The following is an 18,052-nucleotide window of genomic DNA, read 5'->3' on the forward strand; positions in this document are numbered from 1 at the left end:
TCTGCTCGGTGACTGGAGGAATGGGACATTTCGAAAAAAAAAATCCAGAAAGTGTTGCCATTTCGGAAAAAAAAATCCGATAAAAATTGGAATACAAACAAATATTCACGTCAGGTGTCAGCATGGGAACATATATAAATAAAGGAAATAAAAGCCACCTGCAATAGCATGTGCGAGTGGCACGCAGGATAGCAAATACGTGGAACGTTTTGTTCCCTGGCCCACGCTCCACATCTCTTCAGCGGCACATCACGGAATTCTCGTCAGATATATATTATCGGATTCCAGCTACAACCTTTGCTAAGATAAAGCCGTTGGATTCCAGCTTCTGCAAAAAGAAACATCGGATTCCAGCCTTCACAACGATCACACCATGTGCATGAAGCCACAAGCAAGAGTTCGTTCGTTCGCTCGTTCATGAAACAAGCTTTGAAATCCAACTTGACAGTACAATTTATTGCGTGCTGTACTATCGACCACGCGACTTGCATGCCACCATTGGACGCGTATAAATTTACGAGCTAGCCAAGACATAATTACACAGGACAAGAGCCAAGAATCATGTACAGGAACGCAGTTCAACGAGGGACGAGGGCCTTTGCAACCTAGCGTCAGCAAACCAATTTACAGGGGTGCAAGAGCGTCGAGAGAGCGTTGAGAAGAACCCTCGATGGTTCTGCGAGCTCAGCTCCAAAAGATGGCCTGGGCTGAGCCTCCACAAAATGCGAGCTCAGCTCCAAAAGATGACCTGGGCTGAGCCTCCACAAAATTGCTATCTCCAGGACAGCACTTCAGTGCTTCAGATATGCCGGTTACGTTTTTCTTGATACGGTCAGAAGAAGATCACTTTGCAAGGAGAATCAGAGATAGAGAACACGTTCCAGCTGTCTGATTTCATCACGTCGCAGACAGTTGTGTGGTTGCTTGCTTGGCAAGTACTCTCTCGAACTCTGCGCAAGCCTCAGGCGAGTCTTCTTCGCTGGGCGGTACCAGTTGCCAGAAGAGCGGCAAATATGCCTCCCATTCCCTCAAAACTGCGGCGCCCTTCTCGCTGCCCGTTTTTTCCTTTAAAATGACAAAAGGTAGCAAAATTAGGCGATGGCCAACATTTGATACACACAACTTATAACACTTGTTTCTCATAACAGAGCGCGATTCACATACAACATAAGCCTCGATCAAGCCCTTCAGCTGCATCTGCCCAGCCGGAGCATTCACTCTCTGCATCTTGACGATTTCCTTGTTAACCTATTAAAACAATAGCAAGTTATAACCATTGAGAAGTAAATTATGCAGAGGAATAACTCTTTGGCTATCACTTCTTGTGGTTATGCCATGAATTTTCATAGTAACCATGCCAGTTGGTGTAGAATTAAACAGCCAAAGCCCCAGTGACATGCTACACAAAATGTAAATCAAAAGCTCGAAGCTTGCAAACCTTTGGGACAAGTGTATCATCCTCATCCAGAATGTAGGCAAGGCCACCAGTCATTCCAGCTGCAACGTTCCTCCCAACCCTGTATATGAATAAATATGCATGTCTTAAGGATTTATGGAAAAGGAGGCAATTGCCAAAAGAGAACTCTGTAGGTTCTACTTACTTGCCAAGTACAACTACACAACCACCAGTCATGTACTCCAAGCAGTGATCTCCAGTGCCCTCAACCACTGCTTGGCCTAGAGAGTTCCTAACTGCAAATCTCTCTCCTGCCTTGCCTCTCACAAACACTCGACCACCTGTTGCTCCATACAAACAAGTGTTTCCAACTATTGTAGCATCCTCAGGAACAAATCCTGTTTTATCTACAGGAACCACCACCAGTTCTCCACCAGCCATACCCTGAAAAATATCAAAGAGGGTTAGTTTCAAACAGCTGATCCGGCAAGATTTTCGAGGGTTGAATATTTACTACCTTTCCCACATAATCGTTGGCCTCTCCAACTAGCCGGACGTTCATTCCAGGAGTCAGAAAACAACCAAAAGACTGTCCTGCACTTCCATTGAACCTGAAATATAAAATCAATTAAGTTCCTCCCTTTCCACAATTTAAAAGGAAGATTAAAAAAAATGCAAAATGAAACATATGGAACATACGTGATGTTGAGCTGCCCTGCAAAGCCCGTGTCTCCATACTTCTTGGCAATCACACCCGCTACTCTTGCGCATACAGCTCTATCAACATTATAAATTTGAAACGTCTTGGAAACCTCTTTCTCATTCTCAATCGCATCAGCTATCTGCAAATTAGATAATGTAAATAATTTTTCACCATGCAGATAAGACTTGGGTTCCAGCAACTGTTACACTTCATTTTAGACAAGACTCTGCATAGATAAAAAATGTACAGTTCTAGTTCTAAGATGACAGAATGACTAGTCAGGTATTGCTTTGATGGTAATGCTGGCAAATCAGCTCTATTGGACCAACCATTAGTTAAGTTAGTCCATGCAACTAAAAACAACTTGTCGAAAACATTACCTCTGGATCGGCAAGGATCGTCTCATCAAGAACAGGGCCATTAGTGTGGACGTCCTGGCTCCTAATCTTGGAGCTGCTCCATTCAGGCAATCCAGCATTCTGATGCACAACCATTAATTAATACAGAAAGCATATTGAAAAGAAGCCAATACCTCAAAGTTCAAATAATAATGTCTGAACCACATACAGATAAGAGGTATCCAAGATCAATGTGCTGTGTTTTCACCAAAGAGACATGCTTTGGTTTAAGCAAATCTGTTCGCCCGATGATATCATCCAGCTTCTCATAACCCAACTGGGCTAATGCAGCTCGTACCTAAACAGATTAACCATTTAAGATAGAAGTTGCAATTATCCCAAAAATAAATACTCAGGCATTGCATAAATCAATTAAGGAACAAGGCTAACATGAACAGCATTGATAATGAGAATCATGGCATACCTCCTCTGCAACAAAGAGGAAGTAGTTAACAAGATCACCAGGAACACCAGGAAACCTGGCACGAAGCTCTTCTCTCTGCAAGGGCATTGTATATAAGAGACAGTCCAATAAGAGGAAGGCCAAATTAATTTGTGTTGCTACTACCTGACTAGCAACTCCAACTGGGCAATTGTTTGTGTGGCAAATGCGTGCCATGACACATCCAGTAGCTATCATAGCTACAGAACCAAAACCATATTCATCAGCACCCATGGCAGCAGCCATAAGAACATCTTGACCACTCCTGAATCCACCGTCCACCCTAAGTACCACCCTCTCTCTCAATCCATTTTGTATGAGTGTCTGGAGGAAGCTAATTAGTATTAGAAAACAGAGTTATTTGTTAGAAAAAAATGATTACAACAAACAATTAAATGTAGGAAACCTGATTCGTTTCTGTAAGACCAAGTTCCCAAGGACCCCCAGCGTGTTTGATTGAGCTGATTGGGCTAGCTCCAGTACCACCATCATGACCTGATATCTGTGTAATAGAACATTTATGAGGACAACAAAAATAAGTACACAGTAAATCTCTAATTCACCCAATTACAGTACGGTTTGGGACAACTCATGTGCAACTGATTGAACAAGAGCTCATAGTATAATCTGTTGAATTTGGAATAGAAGACAGGCGTGACTGCATTCATCCAATCATTATGCTAGTTCAGCATCTCGGCATGATGTGACATAGCATATCAAATTTCTGGACAAGAATATCTCGTCCAGCATTGCAGAGATTTTCCAGAGGCATAGTAAATAACTGGTGCCGTCATGGAACATGTTCCAATTCATAGCACAATTTTATATGGTCATCTTTGTTAACTAGTACGAGATAATTAATATCACAAGAAGTGAAAATTAGGTGTGCAAATACATACTAAAAAAGAAGCTCCATAGTTGGGAAAGTCAGACAGAAAATGCCAGTCGAATGAAATAGAAATAAACATATGCAACCTCACAAGGGTCAACACCCCTTATTGAAGTTTAGATATTAAGATGTATACAGAAACCGCATACAATTAATGTGAATTTTTTTGCACAATGAAAGCATAAGTTAAATCAATGAATTATTTAAAAAGAAAATTAACTAACCTGAATTATGTCTGCATTTGCCTTTGAAACTCCAGAAGCTACAGTGCCAATTCCAGCTTCTGCTACAAGCTTTACGGACACCTTGGCTTTAGGATTGATCTGTTCAGCCAGATTTATTGCACATCTTCATTAGTACAAAGAACAAGAAACCACAAACTTAACAGCATAAACAGTTGACATAGCACCGATAAGAGACCCAATTCTTGTGAGTCACAGAAAACTAGCATTTTGAAGTTACTGTAGTTCTCCTATAGTACCAAAATTACTAATTGACATTCTACCAATAGCGGCAGAAGACAAACCTGATGGAGGTCATAAATCAACTGTGCAAGATCCTCGATGGAATAGATGTCATGGTGTGGAGGTGGAGATATAAGAGGAACTCCAGGTTTGGAATTCCTTAGGCGAGCAATGTATGCGCTGACTTTTTTCCCAGGAAGTTGACCACCTTCACCAGGCTTTGCACCTTGCGCAATCTTTATCTCAATTTGCTCAGCGTTTACTAAAAATGTAGGTGTAACTCCAAAACGCCCAGATGCAACCTGTAGAAGGAAAGTACTAATGAAAAATTAACCCAAATATTTAATCTGCTAGAAAGAACACATAATACTCCTGTAATTAAGGGGAAAAAAGGCATAGGGAACTCTGCATTGCTAGGTTCTACAGAACTAATGAATTACTTAAACATTCTTGTAGTTCTTTGTGTTAGACACATGCTACCTTATTTATAACATAAAAATGGATACATGCTACTGTGAAGTTGTGTTTTGACTTTTGAGAACTGCCAGTCTACCACTTAGTGTCTTACTAACATCTGGCCCAGGGGCCCCTGCATATCTCCAGAGTTCAGGAAAATCTAGACAGGTCTCCAGATGACTGGATCCCTTCTCTGAGAACTAGTAGGTGATTTTCTATTGCAGAAGAAGGTCAGTCCCCTCATTTTAGGGGAAATGCACAATATCCAACAGTGCATACTCTCCCAACACAGACATTGACATGGTAATATTTGCATTAATTAATTGCATAATATCCCACGTATGGTGACAAAAATAAAGCAGACAGCATCAATGAAGTGGATAACATGAGAGAAATGAAATGAACTCTGATGCTCCACCTGCTTGATGGCACTTGTGGCGGTGTCACCGTTCTGAAGACCTTTGAGATGCGGAAGTGTCGAGGAATATCCATCTACCACATCTGTGAGAGGATTCCAACGGATAGGGTCCTGCAAAATAAGAAGTCCATAAGCGACTCTATAACGCAGTTTCCGCTTGAGAAGTCTGACATAACTAATGAACTATGTTGTAAAGAAAAGTTATCTGACCCACCTCACCACCTTCTCCTGAGTTAGATTTTCCACCTATCCTATTCATCGCAATTGCAATAGCTTCATGTGTTTCTCTTGAAATGGCTCCTAGGGACATTCCACCTGTACAAAAACGTTCAACAATGGAGGTTGCAGGCTCAACTTTACCAATAGGAATAGGTGCACGATCACTCTTCAATTCAAGAAGATCTCGAAGGACCTACAGTATAAAAGATATCATGAGCTTTGCAGTGACATAAAAAGAATAGGTTGGCAACCTGAAGGATCACCACTTACATTGACAGGACGGCTTGCAAGGTGTTGTTGGTAGACAGTGTACGCATTATCACTTTTTTCACGAATTGCTTTGTGCAGCAGCTTTGACATCTCAGGATTATTTGCATGGTATTCCCCTATTCAAAAGGGACAACACATCATAATCAGGACTATTCTGTACTAATTCAGTACTAAGGAAAAAACACAATTACTTCATGCAGCAACTACAAAAGGGTATGTTTAGGGAAAGATGGAAAATGGCATTAAATCTAGAATAAGATGGATGTAGCTATGCAGTCTATTCTAGGCATTTACTACAGGTAAGACCTTTGACGTAAAATAGATGTGCTGGAGGACAGCTTAAGATTATCATGCTACATGACAGGAGGATTCACGATGACACTTCTGTATTGATAAATCTCTAGCAAAGCTAAAAGAAACTTTAGATCAGACTAGGGATGTCATAGTATGTGTTATAGCATATAATGCCCACACCAAAAACCAGATCCCAGACCATGGAATAACGACTTTATGACTAAAATATATAATATTATAAGAGAGTGCGAGAAATACATGCATCCAAAACATAAAAATAGCATGTTTCACCAAAGGATAGATACTACCTCCAGGTCTGGATTGGATAAATCCAAAGTTTTCTAGTCTCTTCGCGGTATCTTCTGAGAATGCCTTCACCCAGAATGATAAGGTTTCTCTACCCAGCTTTACAAGGATAAGTAGTAGTGTTGGAGAAGTGTTAGTAAGTAAAGCCACAAAAGAGATAAATGTTAACGGACTACAGGAAGACTTAAAAAAACAAAAAGAGGCCTTCTAAACAGTATGCCAGGACAATAAAAAAGGAAGAAAAGCGAAAAATGTACAGATCAGAATTCTGTACAATTTTACAGTGTTGAAAGTAATTGATGCAGCATACTGAAAAATTGTATATAGCTATGATAAGAGTTTAATTACCTCATCAAGTGTGAGCCCTCCAATTTTGGATACACTTCCACAGAAGGCAAGATCGACGACTTCTTGACCAAGACCATAAATTTCAAAGATCTGAGCTCCACAATAGCTATCCAAACAATGTATATGGGTCAAACAATTGCACTAGCAGTTCACACTTAATAATATAGGCAGTATAGCCCTGTTGCTTGGATGGCAAAGATAAACAAACCTTGATAGCAGTGAGATACCCATTTTTGAAAGTATCTTGAGCAGGCCAGATTTTACAGCCTGGAAAGTGCATCAATTGAACACGTTAACAAAAAAAAGTACCATTGAAGTAAATGAAATAGATCACACTCTTTAAGTGTTAACTAGAACAGGCAAGATTTAGATAACTCAAAAAAAACAGAGAATGACAACAGGGACTTAACATGGGAAGATGGACCTAAGGCCTCTCATACTGGATTCAACTATGTTCAGATGATTAGGGGCAAAAGGACAACAATCAACAAACAAGTTAATAGCTAGAAAAGCATACCTTGATAAAGTTTCTTTGTGCCTGCTCAATAGTCACCGTTGGCATCTTCCCATTCCGCATCAAATTAACAGTTTTGTTGCTCAGCCTCCATTGCCGGCATGTTTCTAGTGCCAGATAAGGACACACAGCACTGATGCACAGTAGAAGAAGGAATATTGGTAAATTTAATAAGATACACAAAAAATGGCTATTTCAACACTGTACAATTCATGAGGAAGCACACATATGAATACTACAATCTATGTATGCCAGTTCAACAGAAAACAAAACTACACTTATTTTTATAAGTACACAAAATATAGTATTTTGATCTGATTTTAAGTTCATGAAAGGCCAAAAACACATTTAGTGAAACTAGTGAATTTCTAGCTTTCAGAGGGTCCAACTCCCATATCAGCATTGTCTATTGGTAGTTTCCTTAATATTTGGTCATATCCAACAGTAGAATTGTTCAGATGGTCTTCGACTATGTGTCATACGAACCATGGTTTTAAGTCATGGTCTGGTGATAGTCATGGGAGTAACTCCCACTAGAGTTCAAATCCTAGTACCACGTTTTACACACATGCAAGTGCTTTCAAAGATAAATATTGAAAGACATGTGATAGGAAACGCCCTCACTTGTGCACATATTGGGAATGTGCACATGCTTTTATGCACGATGAGGCTGTGAAGTTAAGCAAACTGCAAATGTGATGACTACTCCCTCCGCCAGCAAATGGAAGGAATGTTTTTAATGGTCTTGTCCACAAATGTTAACACCTATTTCATATTCAATGCAAATGCTGTTCCCTATATACCCCAATCAATATACACCTTCTAATTGCATTGGTTGCATGCATGCATTGAATATAGGCTTTAAAGACAAGTAATTAGAGGTAATTTAATCAGTTGAAAGTCTTCTTAATCTACATGAAGACCAAACGGGCTATACAATTATGGACGGAGGGAGTACCTATTCTTGACAGAAATCTATTGTTAGCAACAAACTCTTACCTAGCACCATATCCGATCAGACACGCAAAGTGATGCGTGCTGAAACACTGAGCAGTATCAGCAACAATAGAAGCAGACATACGAAGTCCATTCTGAATCAAATGCTGGTGGATGGCACCAACAGCCAGAAGAATTGGTATTGCAGGCCGAGTTGGTTCCTACATCATCCAATAATAGATTATGATCTAGGTAGTGTAATGAAAAATGGATAATCTGTCATTCAAGTGATTGTTGCAAAAACATAAATAGCGATAATAATTTAAATCAAAAGCAAAGCTTCTCATTTTTATACAAGTAAACGAAACATTTAAAGTGAATTACCTAGCACTATGAAGCTTTTCAAGCATCTGTAGGTTTGAATCATGCATAATGTAAAGCCGATGCTAGTTTTGGCAGGGAAAATCATAGCAAGCCAATGTTGACAAGATACAATAAATTATTCAAAGAGGTGGTTGAATCTTTTAATGGCGCTTTTAAATTAGCAAAGGGCCAATTTAAGGTGAACAGGATGTGTCCAGTGTTCATAATAAGAATAGTTAGTCTGATATGTGCCCGCTAGAGAACAACATCCTGAAGTATTAATGATTTTAAGCATCTCATAATGATGCACAGTCATAATCTATTAGCTTCCTTATTTATCTGTATGCAAGTAAATTGTGGTATGAAAGCGGAGCTATATGTGGCACTATATTATCCAATCTATTTTAATGTTGTTTCTATGGTTAACTACACAAAACAAGCGTGCCAGCAAGATTGTAGTTCTTGTTCCAAATTTTATGTTTTACTACTATAACAGTGAATAAAAAATCTGCTGCAATGCATATTAGACAAGTGAACGAGAAAAGAATGTTAACACGCATTTAGATTGCGGGTACATTTTTAGAATAAAAATCTGAAAAACTACTTGAAACATATTTTGAATATGTAAAAAAAATGTGGAAGAAAAGGAAGTCTGAGACACCCGATAATTTGAAAAGATAGCAGCTTTCAAGTACTGTGCTAACAAGTTGAAAAGAAAAGTACTCACAGGTGCTTCAGAACGGTCAGAAAGCACAAGAAGTTGACAACCACTCCGCACAGCAGCATCCGCTTCTTCACAAAGAGCCTTAATTGTACTATCAAGGGAACCATCTAGACCTTTACGAATGTCAAAGTACGTTGAGAGTACTTTGGGCTTCAGTTTTGAGTCTTTCAAAAGTGATTCTAGTTCACCTTCATTTAGCACAGGGCTTGATAGGGCAACCTGAAAAAGTCAATGGTGGTGTTTTGATATTAGCCAAAAATAATAATAAACATCAAGTCATATACTTGATTTGAAACTAACCAAACTCACCTGATCAGCATTTTCAGGTCCAACCTCCAAGATGTTGCCTCTTTTACCGATATTAACTTCAAGAGACATAACTAAGCCTTCTCTTAGTGGATCAATTGCAGGATTTGTAACCTAGAAATGCAAAAGAAAATCGTGTCCAGTAGAAGCACAAGCTGAGAGGACATTGATGTTGATAGCAACTTTTTGTAGATGAGATCAAATTCCATGGAAAAAAATGTCATCACTGTGACCAAGTAAAAGTTAAGAAACCTGATGCTCAATGAAATGTAAATAACAATAAATAAATCACTATTTTTTCCTACAAGGCTACCATACCAACAAAAGGGCATGCAGCTCAATTTACTTTTTGTGGAATTTTTTGTTTGGAAATATTAAATTTCACAATACAGAAGGCCAAATTTTAGATGGACTCATGGACTAGAATTCGTCAGTTTATTGTGCCTGGTAAAAATATAGTTTCTCAAGTACCAACCCTGCCATAGATAAATAGGTTGCCAAATCATTTAATAATTTACTGTCATGCTGAAACAGGGAAGGCTATTTACTTGAGTGCACCATGATACGAATTTCAATGAATATAGCAGTCTATTTAGACTTGAAAGGGCTCAGACTAAGGATTTACTAACCTGAGCAAACCGCTGCTTGAAATAATCATATAACAAGTGTGGCTTTTGTGACAACACAGCTAATGGAATGTCATCGCCCATACAAAATGTTGGTTCCTTTCCTTGTGAAGCCATAGATTCAATCACCATTTGCACATCTTCACTTGAATAGCCAAATGCCCTAGGAAAAAAAACCAAATATGTTTAAATTAAACATTCAGCTCTAGTAACCATGTAGTGTTTCTAACTGTTACAACCCTTGGTATGTGTCTGTCGTGCAACTTCTAATCTAAAAGTAATATAGCTAGATACTCCCTTCGTTCCACATTGTTTGTCCATGGACGTTCCACAATGTTTGTCCACTGAGGATATCAAGGGTGTAGTTATTGCAATATTTCCATTTACTACCTGTAATTAAATGTTCCGATAGGAGAAAAAATATTCTATTATGACATTTAATTGGGGATTGACGGTCATTTCACATTGTTTTCTTCTTGAAACTAGTACTCCTTGGTCTATGGTCCATGCGCCTGGTGTGCTATGGACAAATATTTTAGAACGGAGGGAGCAGTACACGGGGTTACTAACTTAAAATCAACTAAATTAGTGGAGAACACAAAAACACAACTCGAACAAGTAAAAGAAAAGAATTTAAGAGATGTTCAAGAATCAGGATCAAAGGAACAGAGTTTGATGAATTCTTACTGTTGATGTCTCAATACAGTCTCATTGTCCATGATGGTAGAGGAGAGGAAGTTGACAGGCTTTATTGAACGCATGCGTTCTTGCAACCAAGTTCCGTAGGGATTTGATGAAGCTACATTTTTCTTCACTGCTGTGTTTTCAAGCACCTGGATGATTCATGAGGTTTAAAATCTACATAGAAAATTCTGCAGCAGTCAAAGGCAGGAAAGGGAAGAGATTTTTTGTTCATATTCTAACCTGTCCAGTCTGTAGGTCAACAGTTATCATCATTCCAGGGCCTAATCTTCCTTTCATTACTACCTTCGACTCGTCCATCGGTATAACACCAACCTGTATGCCGCCATTGACAAAATTAGTCATGAGTGCGAACCAAAATGAAAATTTGAGATTTCACATAACACTTGAGAAGGTGATCAAAATTCAATATTTCAATTTATCAACTACATACTTTCATGTCATAATTACAAAACAAATCATATTAATTTCCACTGCTCAGGAGATTGTCAAAAGGTGTGACCTGCAAGGCAGCTTATTTAAGACAACAGGGGGAAAAAAAGGGGCATCCTGTTAATGCATTGCTCCCTACTACAACTGAAGAACTGTGCATTTCACTACAAAGTTATACATACAAGAGAGCGAGCTGAGAAGTTAGTCCAGTAAACGTTTTCATACATTACAAATTAATAATCTCTGCTCCATCCAAGTGGAAGCGTCTAACTTGAATGGTAGTTGATGCATTACACCAAACTCAGCCAATGCTAATTATCTAGGATGCAACACAAACGTGTAGCCAAAAAGGCAAGAACAGAGCCATGCAAGATCTTCCAAGTTTGACACCAGGCACACATCACATTACATTAAAATAGGAATAAATCACTAACTTCATTGTTTTCACCTAGTCACCTAGCCTAGCTGACAGACCTACACTTCTGCAGATGGACACAATACTTACTTAGTGTTACATTTAGTTTAGCTTGTGACACCTGAACTATGCGATTTGGTATTGAAGGATTTCGGTGTATCTGCAATGAATTACTGGCAGATAAACCAAATGCTCCAATTCAAGGGTTTCAAAATGGATACTTTATTAGATGCGAGACAATTCTCTCTGATAACATTGATGTTGAACGTATAATTTTGTACAGAAGAGAGAAATAGCTTGAACCAACCTCAGATGCAACATAAACGAAGTCATCTGATGTTCTCCAATAGCGTGCTGGACGGAGCCCATTCCTATCAAGAGTTGCTCCTACTGTCCTTCCATCACTGAACAAAAAAAAAATACATAAAACAACTATAAGCACCACCTCTCTGTTGCAGGCCGTTATTCAGTTGGAAAGGCGGCACACGAAGCCCAAAGAAAAGGTATCGCTATAGTCTATAAATTTCTTATTCGAAGGAACTTTTGTAGACCAGTTCAATGATGCCTTTCATGGTTTTTTTCCCCTTTGACTATTCTTATGTTATCTATTATTATATATTGTGCACACCGGGAACTTCCATGTCCTAGCATGGCTTAGAAGCTTTCAGAAGTTACATTCAAAATACCTTCTAAAGAACCCATTTATGCTATATTCCCTGCTTTTAGCTGCACAGAAGTAAAATTTGCTAATAACACAACAAGGCTTCAACCGAAGTGGATAACAAAAACATTGATTTACATCAGATACTCAAATAGCAAAAGAACATAAGAAGGGGCAGTCCATACTGGCATACAGATAATCTTACCTAAATAGGAGTAAAGCAGGTCCATCCCAAGCCTCCATTTGTCCTTTGTAGTAGTCATAAAAGTCAATTACCTATACAAAAAAAACACAAATCAATTGGACATGATTGCTTGCGCAAGCTAATACGAAAGGGACTTTGTGCCTGCCCTTAACCATACCTCTGGGTATTTTATCAATAGTGTTGGATGGTTCTTGTATGCCTCAGGTACGAGAATCATAAGAGCTTCAGCAGGACTTCTACCACTTCTTAGCAGTAACTGGTGCAAGAAAGGATGAGATTGTTTAACAATATTAGCAGCACAATTTGAGGTGAAGTGGAATGGAAAAGAAAAATGCAGGCAGGCTTCTCTGAGTGGAATGCAGGCTTTGCTATATAATTTCAGTGAAAGGAGTGTGGCCTCTTACTTCAGCAGTACTGTCAAGATTTGCTGAATCAGATGCTCTAGGGTCACCAAATGGGCGAATTTCATGCTCACGACCTCGCCACACAGGAGACTGTACTGTGGCTTCCCTTGATCGCATCCAGTTCAAGTTTCCCTGCAAGGAAAACAGAACACGGTGAATAATGCCAGAGGTACCATTTAAAGTGAGTATCAAAAAATTTGGGAACAACGTAGGAAGGAACTAAAAAGAAGATACGGCAAATAAAAAGTAATCACGGGTACCATTCGAGGATGTTAAAGAAAACCTGTATTGTGTTAATCTCTCCGTTGTGTCCAAGTAACCTCATAGGTTGAGCAAGAGGCCATCTAGGACTTGTATTTGTACTGTATCTTCGATGATAAATGGCAAAAGGAGATTTATACAGTTCATTCTGAAGGTCCAAATAGAACTGCCCAAGAACCTCAGATCGAAGCATTCCTTTGTAGACAATTGTTCTGCTTGACAAAGAGCAGAAATAAAGTTCATCTGCCCAACTGGAAGATTTTGCAGCCCGCTCTATCAGCTTTCGGCAGATGTATAGTTCTCTCTCTATGTCATCAGGATTATCTTCCTTTGCAACTTTCACAAATATTTGTTGTATATTAGGCATGGTTTCTTTTGCATAACGACCAACCACTGATACATTAAAAGGAACAGTTCTCCAGCCAAGAACCTCAAGGCCCTCATCCGAGAAAACCTTTTCAGTTGCTGTAACATGATAAAGTGCCACTTTCAGATCATGCAGAAACAGAAATAATAGCAACTGTGGTAAGTAGTTCTACAAAGAATTAGGCCAGCAAACTAGCACACTGGAAACACCAATTAAACTTTTTGTATGCTACAGCTGTTGAACTTGCATGCTTTCTAAACCTTGTATCAAGGGAAAATATGTGCCACAGAAACTACATTCCAACCAACGGTTTCAATTTTTAAGGAACAACATTTTGTGGGCATGCTAAGTATGGCAGCATGAAAATTCCATGTAACAATTGAAGTAGGCAGCAACAGGACAGGGATTGCCAAGCAGAAATCTCTGATTCAAATAAACATAGAAAATGATCCACTTTGGAGACAAGAAAAAAGGTCCCCTGTGTGGGCAGCATATTGTTTTTTTGAGGTAAAGGAGGCCCCTACTGTGTTAAATATATTAAAATAGAGAGAAAAAACTGTACAGAAAGTTAGAAAAGATCTACAAGAAGAAGGGTGAAAATGACATCTAAGAAAAAGAGATTGTGGTAAAGCATCAGGACATTACCAGCTTTGGCTTCTTCCATGGACTTCTCATCTTGTGGAAGGAAGACCATGCCTACACCAGTACTTTTTCTGTCAAAGGGAGCAAGTCCTTGCTTGTTGGCCCAGTCATCAAACAAGTCCCATGGAATACCACTCATCAATCCTGACCCATCACCGGAGTCATTGTCTGCTCCACAACCACCCCGGTGCTCCATGCACCCAAGAGCCATTAGAGCATCGCGAACAATGTTGAACGAAGGCTCATTTTTCAAATTTGCGACGAACCCAACACCACAAGCTCCACGTTCAGATAATATATCGTTCAAATCCGCAGCCTGGTTAAGGAAAAGGAAAAAGGAATTCCTGGTGTTAACCAGCATTAAATACAATGATTGATTTACAATGTCGCAGTTGTTGCAGCCTACTCAACACATTCCAGAAGGGACATGGCATATTCAGTACACTATTACAGATATTCCACCTATGCTTTACACAATGTGATGCACTGACACTCCTAGAAACTTGATCGTGATTAGTACCTACCAACACAGCTGTCACCTATCTTTCCAATAACACTCGATTGCTTATTAAAACCTGCATTTGGTATGCTTTGTTCGCTTGTTATACTATGTATTTTTAAAACATCCATGAAAGGAACAGATCAAAAGCGACAATTTGCTGTGCATGACGATCAACAACCGTTTAAAAAACTTGTAGTTGCAAGCAACCACTGCTTCAACACATAACCTTATCAAATGCGGTAATCAGGATACCGCATAACAAATTGGACTCGTCAACTGCCTGCGCTACTGTCCCTGCTTTCCCCAATCTCCCAGCACAATCGGGCAATGGTACAACTATAACAAAGGAAATGAAAACCAAACCCGACAGAACATTTTAAGCCATCGAAACGTCAATCGTCGATGATTTTCATAGACAATACGGAACAATCCAGAACCCACAAAACCCCAAAGCACGCACGCAGTACCTCTCTGCTCTCTCCCACACACACGTCACGAGTAACGACGAGAGTCACGAGAGGAATAAACCCGATCCCGATCGTCGTCCATATCCATCCGTACCTGCTGCGTGGGCTTCTGCGGCGCGGGTGAGGCCTCCCGCCGGGCGATGCCGCCGAGCACGGCGCGGGCGGACGAGGATGAGGCGACGACCCAGCTCCGCCTCGCGGCCGCGGAGGACGGGCCCCGCGCCCGCAGCCTGGAGCGGCGCGCGGCGGCGGCCCTCCCCGCGAGCAGCAGCGGCGGCGCGGCGCGGGGCAGCGGGAGGAGCGCGGCGGCCGTGGTCGGCGCCGCGCGCGGGAGCGTGGCCATGGCCCTGGCCTCCTAGCCCCGGGCGGCGGCCCTTGCGGGGCGACGACGTTGAAGCGTGATCCGGTCCGGCGGCGCGCCCCCCCGCACAACGCTAGTCGCTAGCACCCCCTAAACTTTACCGACCGGCAAACGCACACCACGCGTCGCCCGCGGCGGTGTGATATAGCGCGAACGGGAGGCGGTAGATGTGGTGGCCGCGGCCCCGGAAGCCGACAAGGGAGGAGATCGTGTGGAGAGGATGGGAGCGAACAGGATAGGGCGGGGGCGAGAGAAGGATGGAGTGGAGCGGAGGAGGAGGAGTAGTTATAGACGTGAACGAGACGACGAGCAACGCGACGACGAGGAGGGCTTTGCTCCCTTCGGCTACCGCTCGCCACCCCGCCTCTCGGGCGCACGGGGGGACGCACAGCAAGGGGACAGGCACAGCACGCCGGGGAGGGGATCAAACCGGATGGAGCGGATGAACGGGAAGGGGGAGGCGGTGGACTCGCGCTTGGGGTTTGTGTGGTTTTTAAAGCAAGGGGAGGCCTTTTGGGCTTTTTTGGTGGGGCCCGGCTCGGGGCAGCATAGGTGGGTGGCTGCTGGGATTTTGACCGGGGTTTTGGGGTTTTTTTGCTTAGGCCCAGTGTATTATTGAGGCTACTAGCGTACCACTACTACTCCAGTACTCCGTAGCTATCAAAAAAAAGGAAAAGGAGAGGAAATTTTTTTTAAAAAAAAGGATTCACCCTGCTTTTATAGAAAGCTAATAACGATTTGAGTTCCGACATGAGAGGAAGCGGTCCTATTGTTAGATAAAAGATTCTTCAGGCGGCTGGTCTTCAACTTTTCCAAAAAGTCTTCCGTCCACCCCCGCACTTGGGTCATCAGGCCATCGGGTGTTCTTGATGTGCATCTTCCAGCCGCACTCGCCATTTCTGCATACAAGCATAAATTTTTAAGAGTATTTCAGCTAGAGCTCGTGGAAACTCCCCCTCTATTGCCATTTTGGTTGCGGGTGGTCCAGAGAGACCACATCACATTTGCAAGTGAGAAATGTTTTAGGCTCTGGGTGTTTGGATACTACGTGCTAAACTTTAGTAGTGTCACATCGGACGTTCGGATGCTAATTAGGAGGATTAAATATGAGCTAATTATAAAACTAATTGCATAACTTCTATGCTAATTCGTGAGATGAATCTATTAAGCCAAATTAATCCATCATTACCAAATGGTTACGGTAGCACTAAATTGTCAAATCATGGACTAATTAGGCTTAATAGATTCATCTCGCGAATTAGACTCCATCTGTGCAATTAGTTTTGTAATTAGCCTATGTTTAATACTCCTAATTAGCATTCAAACATCCAATATGACAGTTGCTAAACTTTAGCATGGGGTATCTATCGCAGCTCGGAGATAGACATTTATCTAGGAAATCCCACAAGCTAACTGGAGTCCTTTCCCAACCCAAGGCTTCCCCGAGCCACGCCCAAGAAGAATATATCACGAACTTACCTTCCATACGCCCCTTTATCCTGGTTTAAAGTTGGCCTAGTGCTTTAATCCTGGTCAAATATCAATCGGGACTAGAGGCCCTCTTTAGTCCCGGGTTAAAAATCAACCACCCGTGTGAGACCCTTTAGTCCCGGGTGAAAAAATCCACCACCCATGGGGACCCTTTAGTCCCGGGTGGTAAGACAACCCGGGACTAAAGGGTCCCCATGGGTGGTTGAAAAATAACTAAAGCTCTCGGACCCTTTAGTCTCGGTTTGTGTTACCAAATCAAGACTAAAGGGTTCCCCACGAGTTAATACAAAAGGATTCCATCCCCTATATAGTCAGATGTGCTGTGTAGGTGGGATGGTAAGGAAGCTACGCGCGAGATTTGAGGTCATGGATTCGAATCTCACGCACCGTGCATGCGCATATTTCGCGTGAAAAATCACGTGACTTGTGACTTGCGTGCGCGTGTGGGGGGCCTCCCGGGAATTTCTAATACCAATCGGGACTAACGGGGGATGGGGGCTGCATGACCCGGGACTAAAGATCCCCTCGTCTCGATGAGTGACCCGGGGGTATGGATTTTTAGCAGATTTGCTCCCTACCATCCGGGACAAAAACGATATTTCCACTGGTGTATGATCAAAGGAAATTGATGGGACAGTTTTCCTGCTCTTTGATTGCATGAAATTGGAAATCTCTATCGCTACGTCGTTATTAATTACTCACAATGGCTAAAGGTTTATAGTTCATGCGACGGTTAAACTTAGAAAGAAGGGTGAATCTAGACTCAAACATGCATGAGTTGTTGTCTGACTTAAAATTAGGGCAAGTATATTGCTACACGTCAGCGGTCTCATAGGTCGTCTCATGCAGTGCCACGTAGGATTTTTGATGATGTGGAGGAGAGAGAGCGATGAGAGAGAAAGAGGTCGTTGCTTCGCGAAACGACCACCTCATGAGCTAAATTGTAGGACTACGAGACAACTTAACAACCATTGTACGAGTTATTGTTGCCGTGCAACTCATAATATTTTATTTTTCTTATGCGCAAATTAAGGAATTATATACCACTAACAGACAACTTATAGGACAAC

General features: G+C 41.3%; 1 protein-coding gene across 1 annotated transcript; it reads right to left on the minus strand.

The window, feature by feature from the left end:
• Nucleotides 1-329: 329 nt before the first annotated feature.
• On the minus strand, nt 330-15,941 carry LOC101766581 (ferredoxin-dependent glutamate synthase, chloroplastic). The gene is made up of 33 exons (XM_004958510.4): nt 15,225-15,941; nt 14,165-14,477; nt 13,175-13,617; nt 12,892-13,023; nt 12,645-12,743; nt 12,488-12,558; nt 11,929-12,025; nt 10,997-11,089; nt 10,760-10,905; nt 10,076-10,235; nt 9,450-9,560; nt 9,144-9,359; nt 8,117-8,274; nt 7,121-7,250; nt 6,812-6,870; nt 6,604-6,709; nt 6,258-6,354; nt 5,656-5,771; nt 5,381-5,578; nt 5,167-5,277; nt 4,355-4,594; nt 4,053-4,151; nt 3,346-3,441; nt 3,066-3,263; nt 2,922-2,996; nt 2,667-2,795; nt 2,480-2,578; nt 2,096-2,238; nt 1,914-2,007; nt 1,602-1,840; nt 1,439-1,517; nt 1,165-1,248; nt 330-1,065 (listed from the first exon to the last, which is right to left on the minus strand). The coding sequence occupies exons 1-33, from the start codon at nt 15,471-15,473 to the stop codon at nt 898-900; spliced, it is 4,848 nt and encodes a 1,615-aa protein (XP_004958567.1). The 5' UTR covers nt 15,474-15,941; the 3' UTR covers nt 330-897.
• Nucleotides 15,942-18,052: the final 2,111 nt, after the last annotated feature.

Source organism: Setaria italica, chromosome II, assembly GCF_000263155.2.
Source record: "Setaria italica strain Yugu1 chromosome II, Setaria_italica_v2.0, whole genome shotgun sequence".
NCBI lineage: Eukaryota > Viridiplantae > Streptophyta > Magnoliopsida > Poales > Poaceae > Setaria > Setaria italica.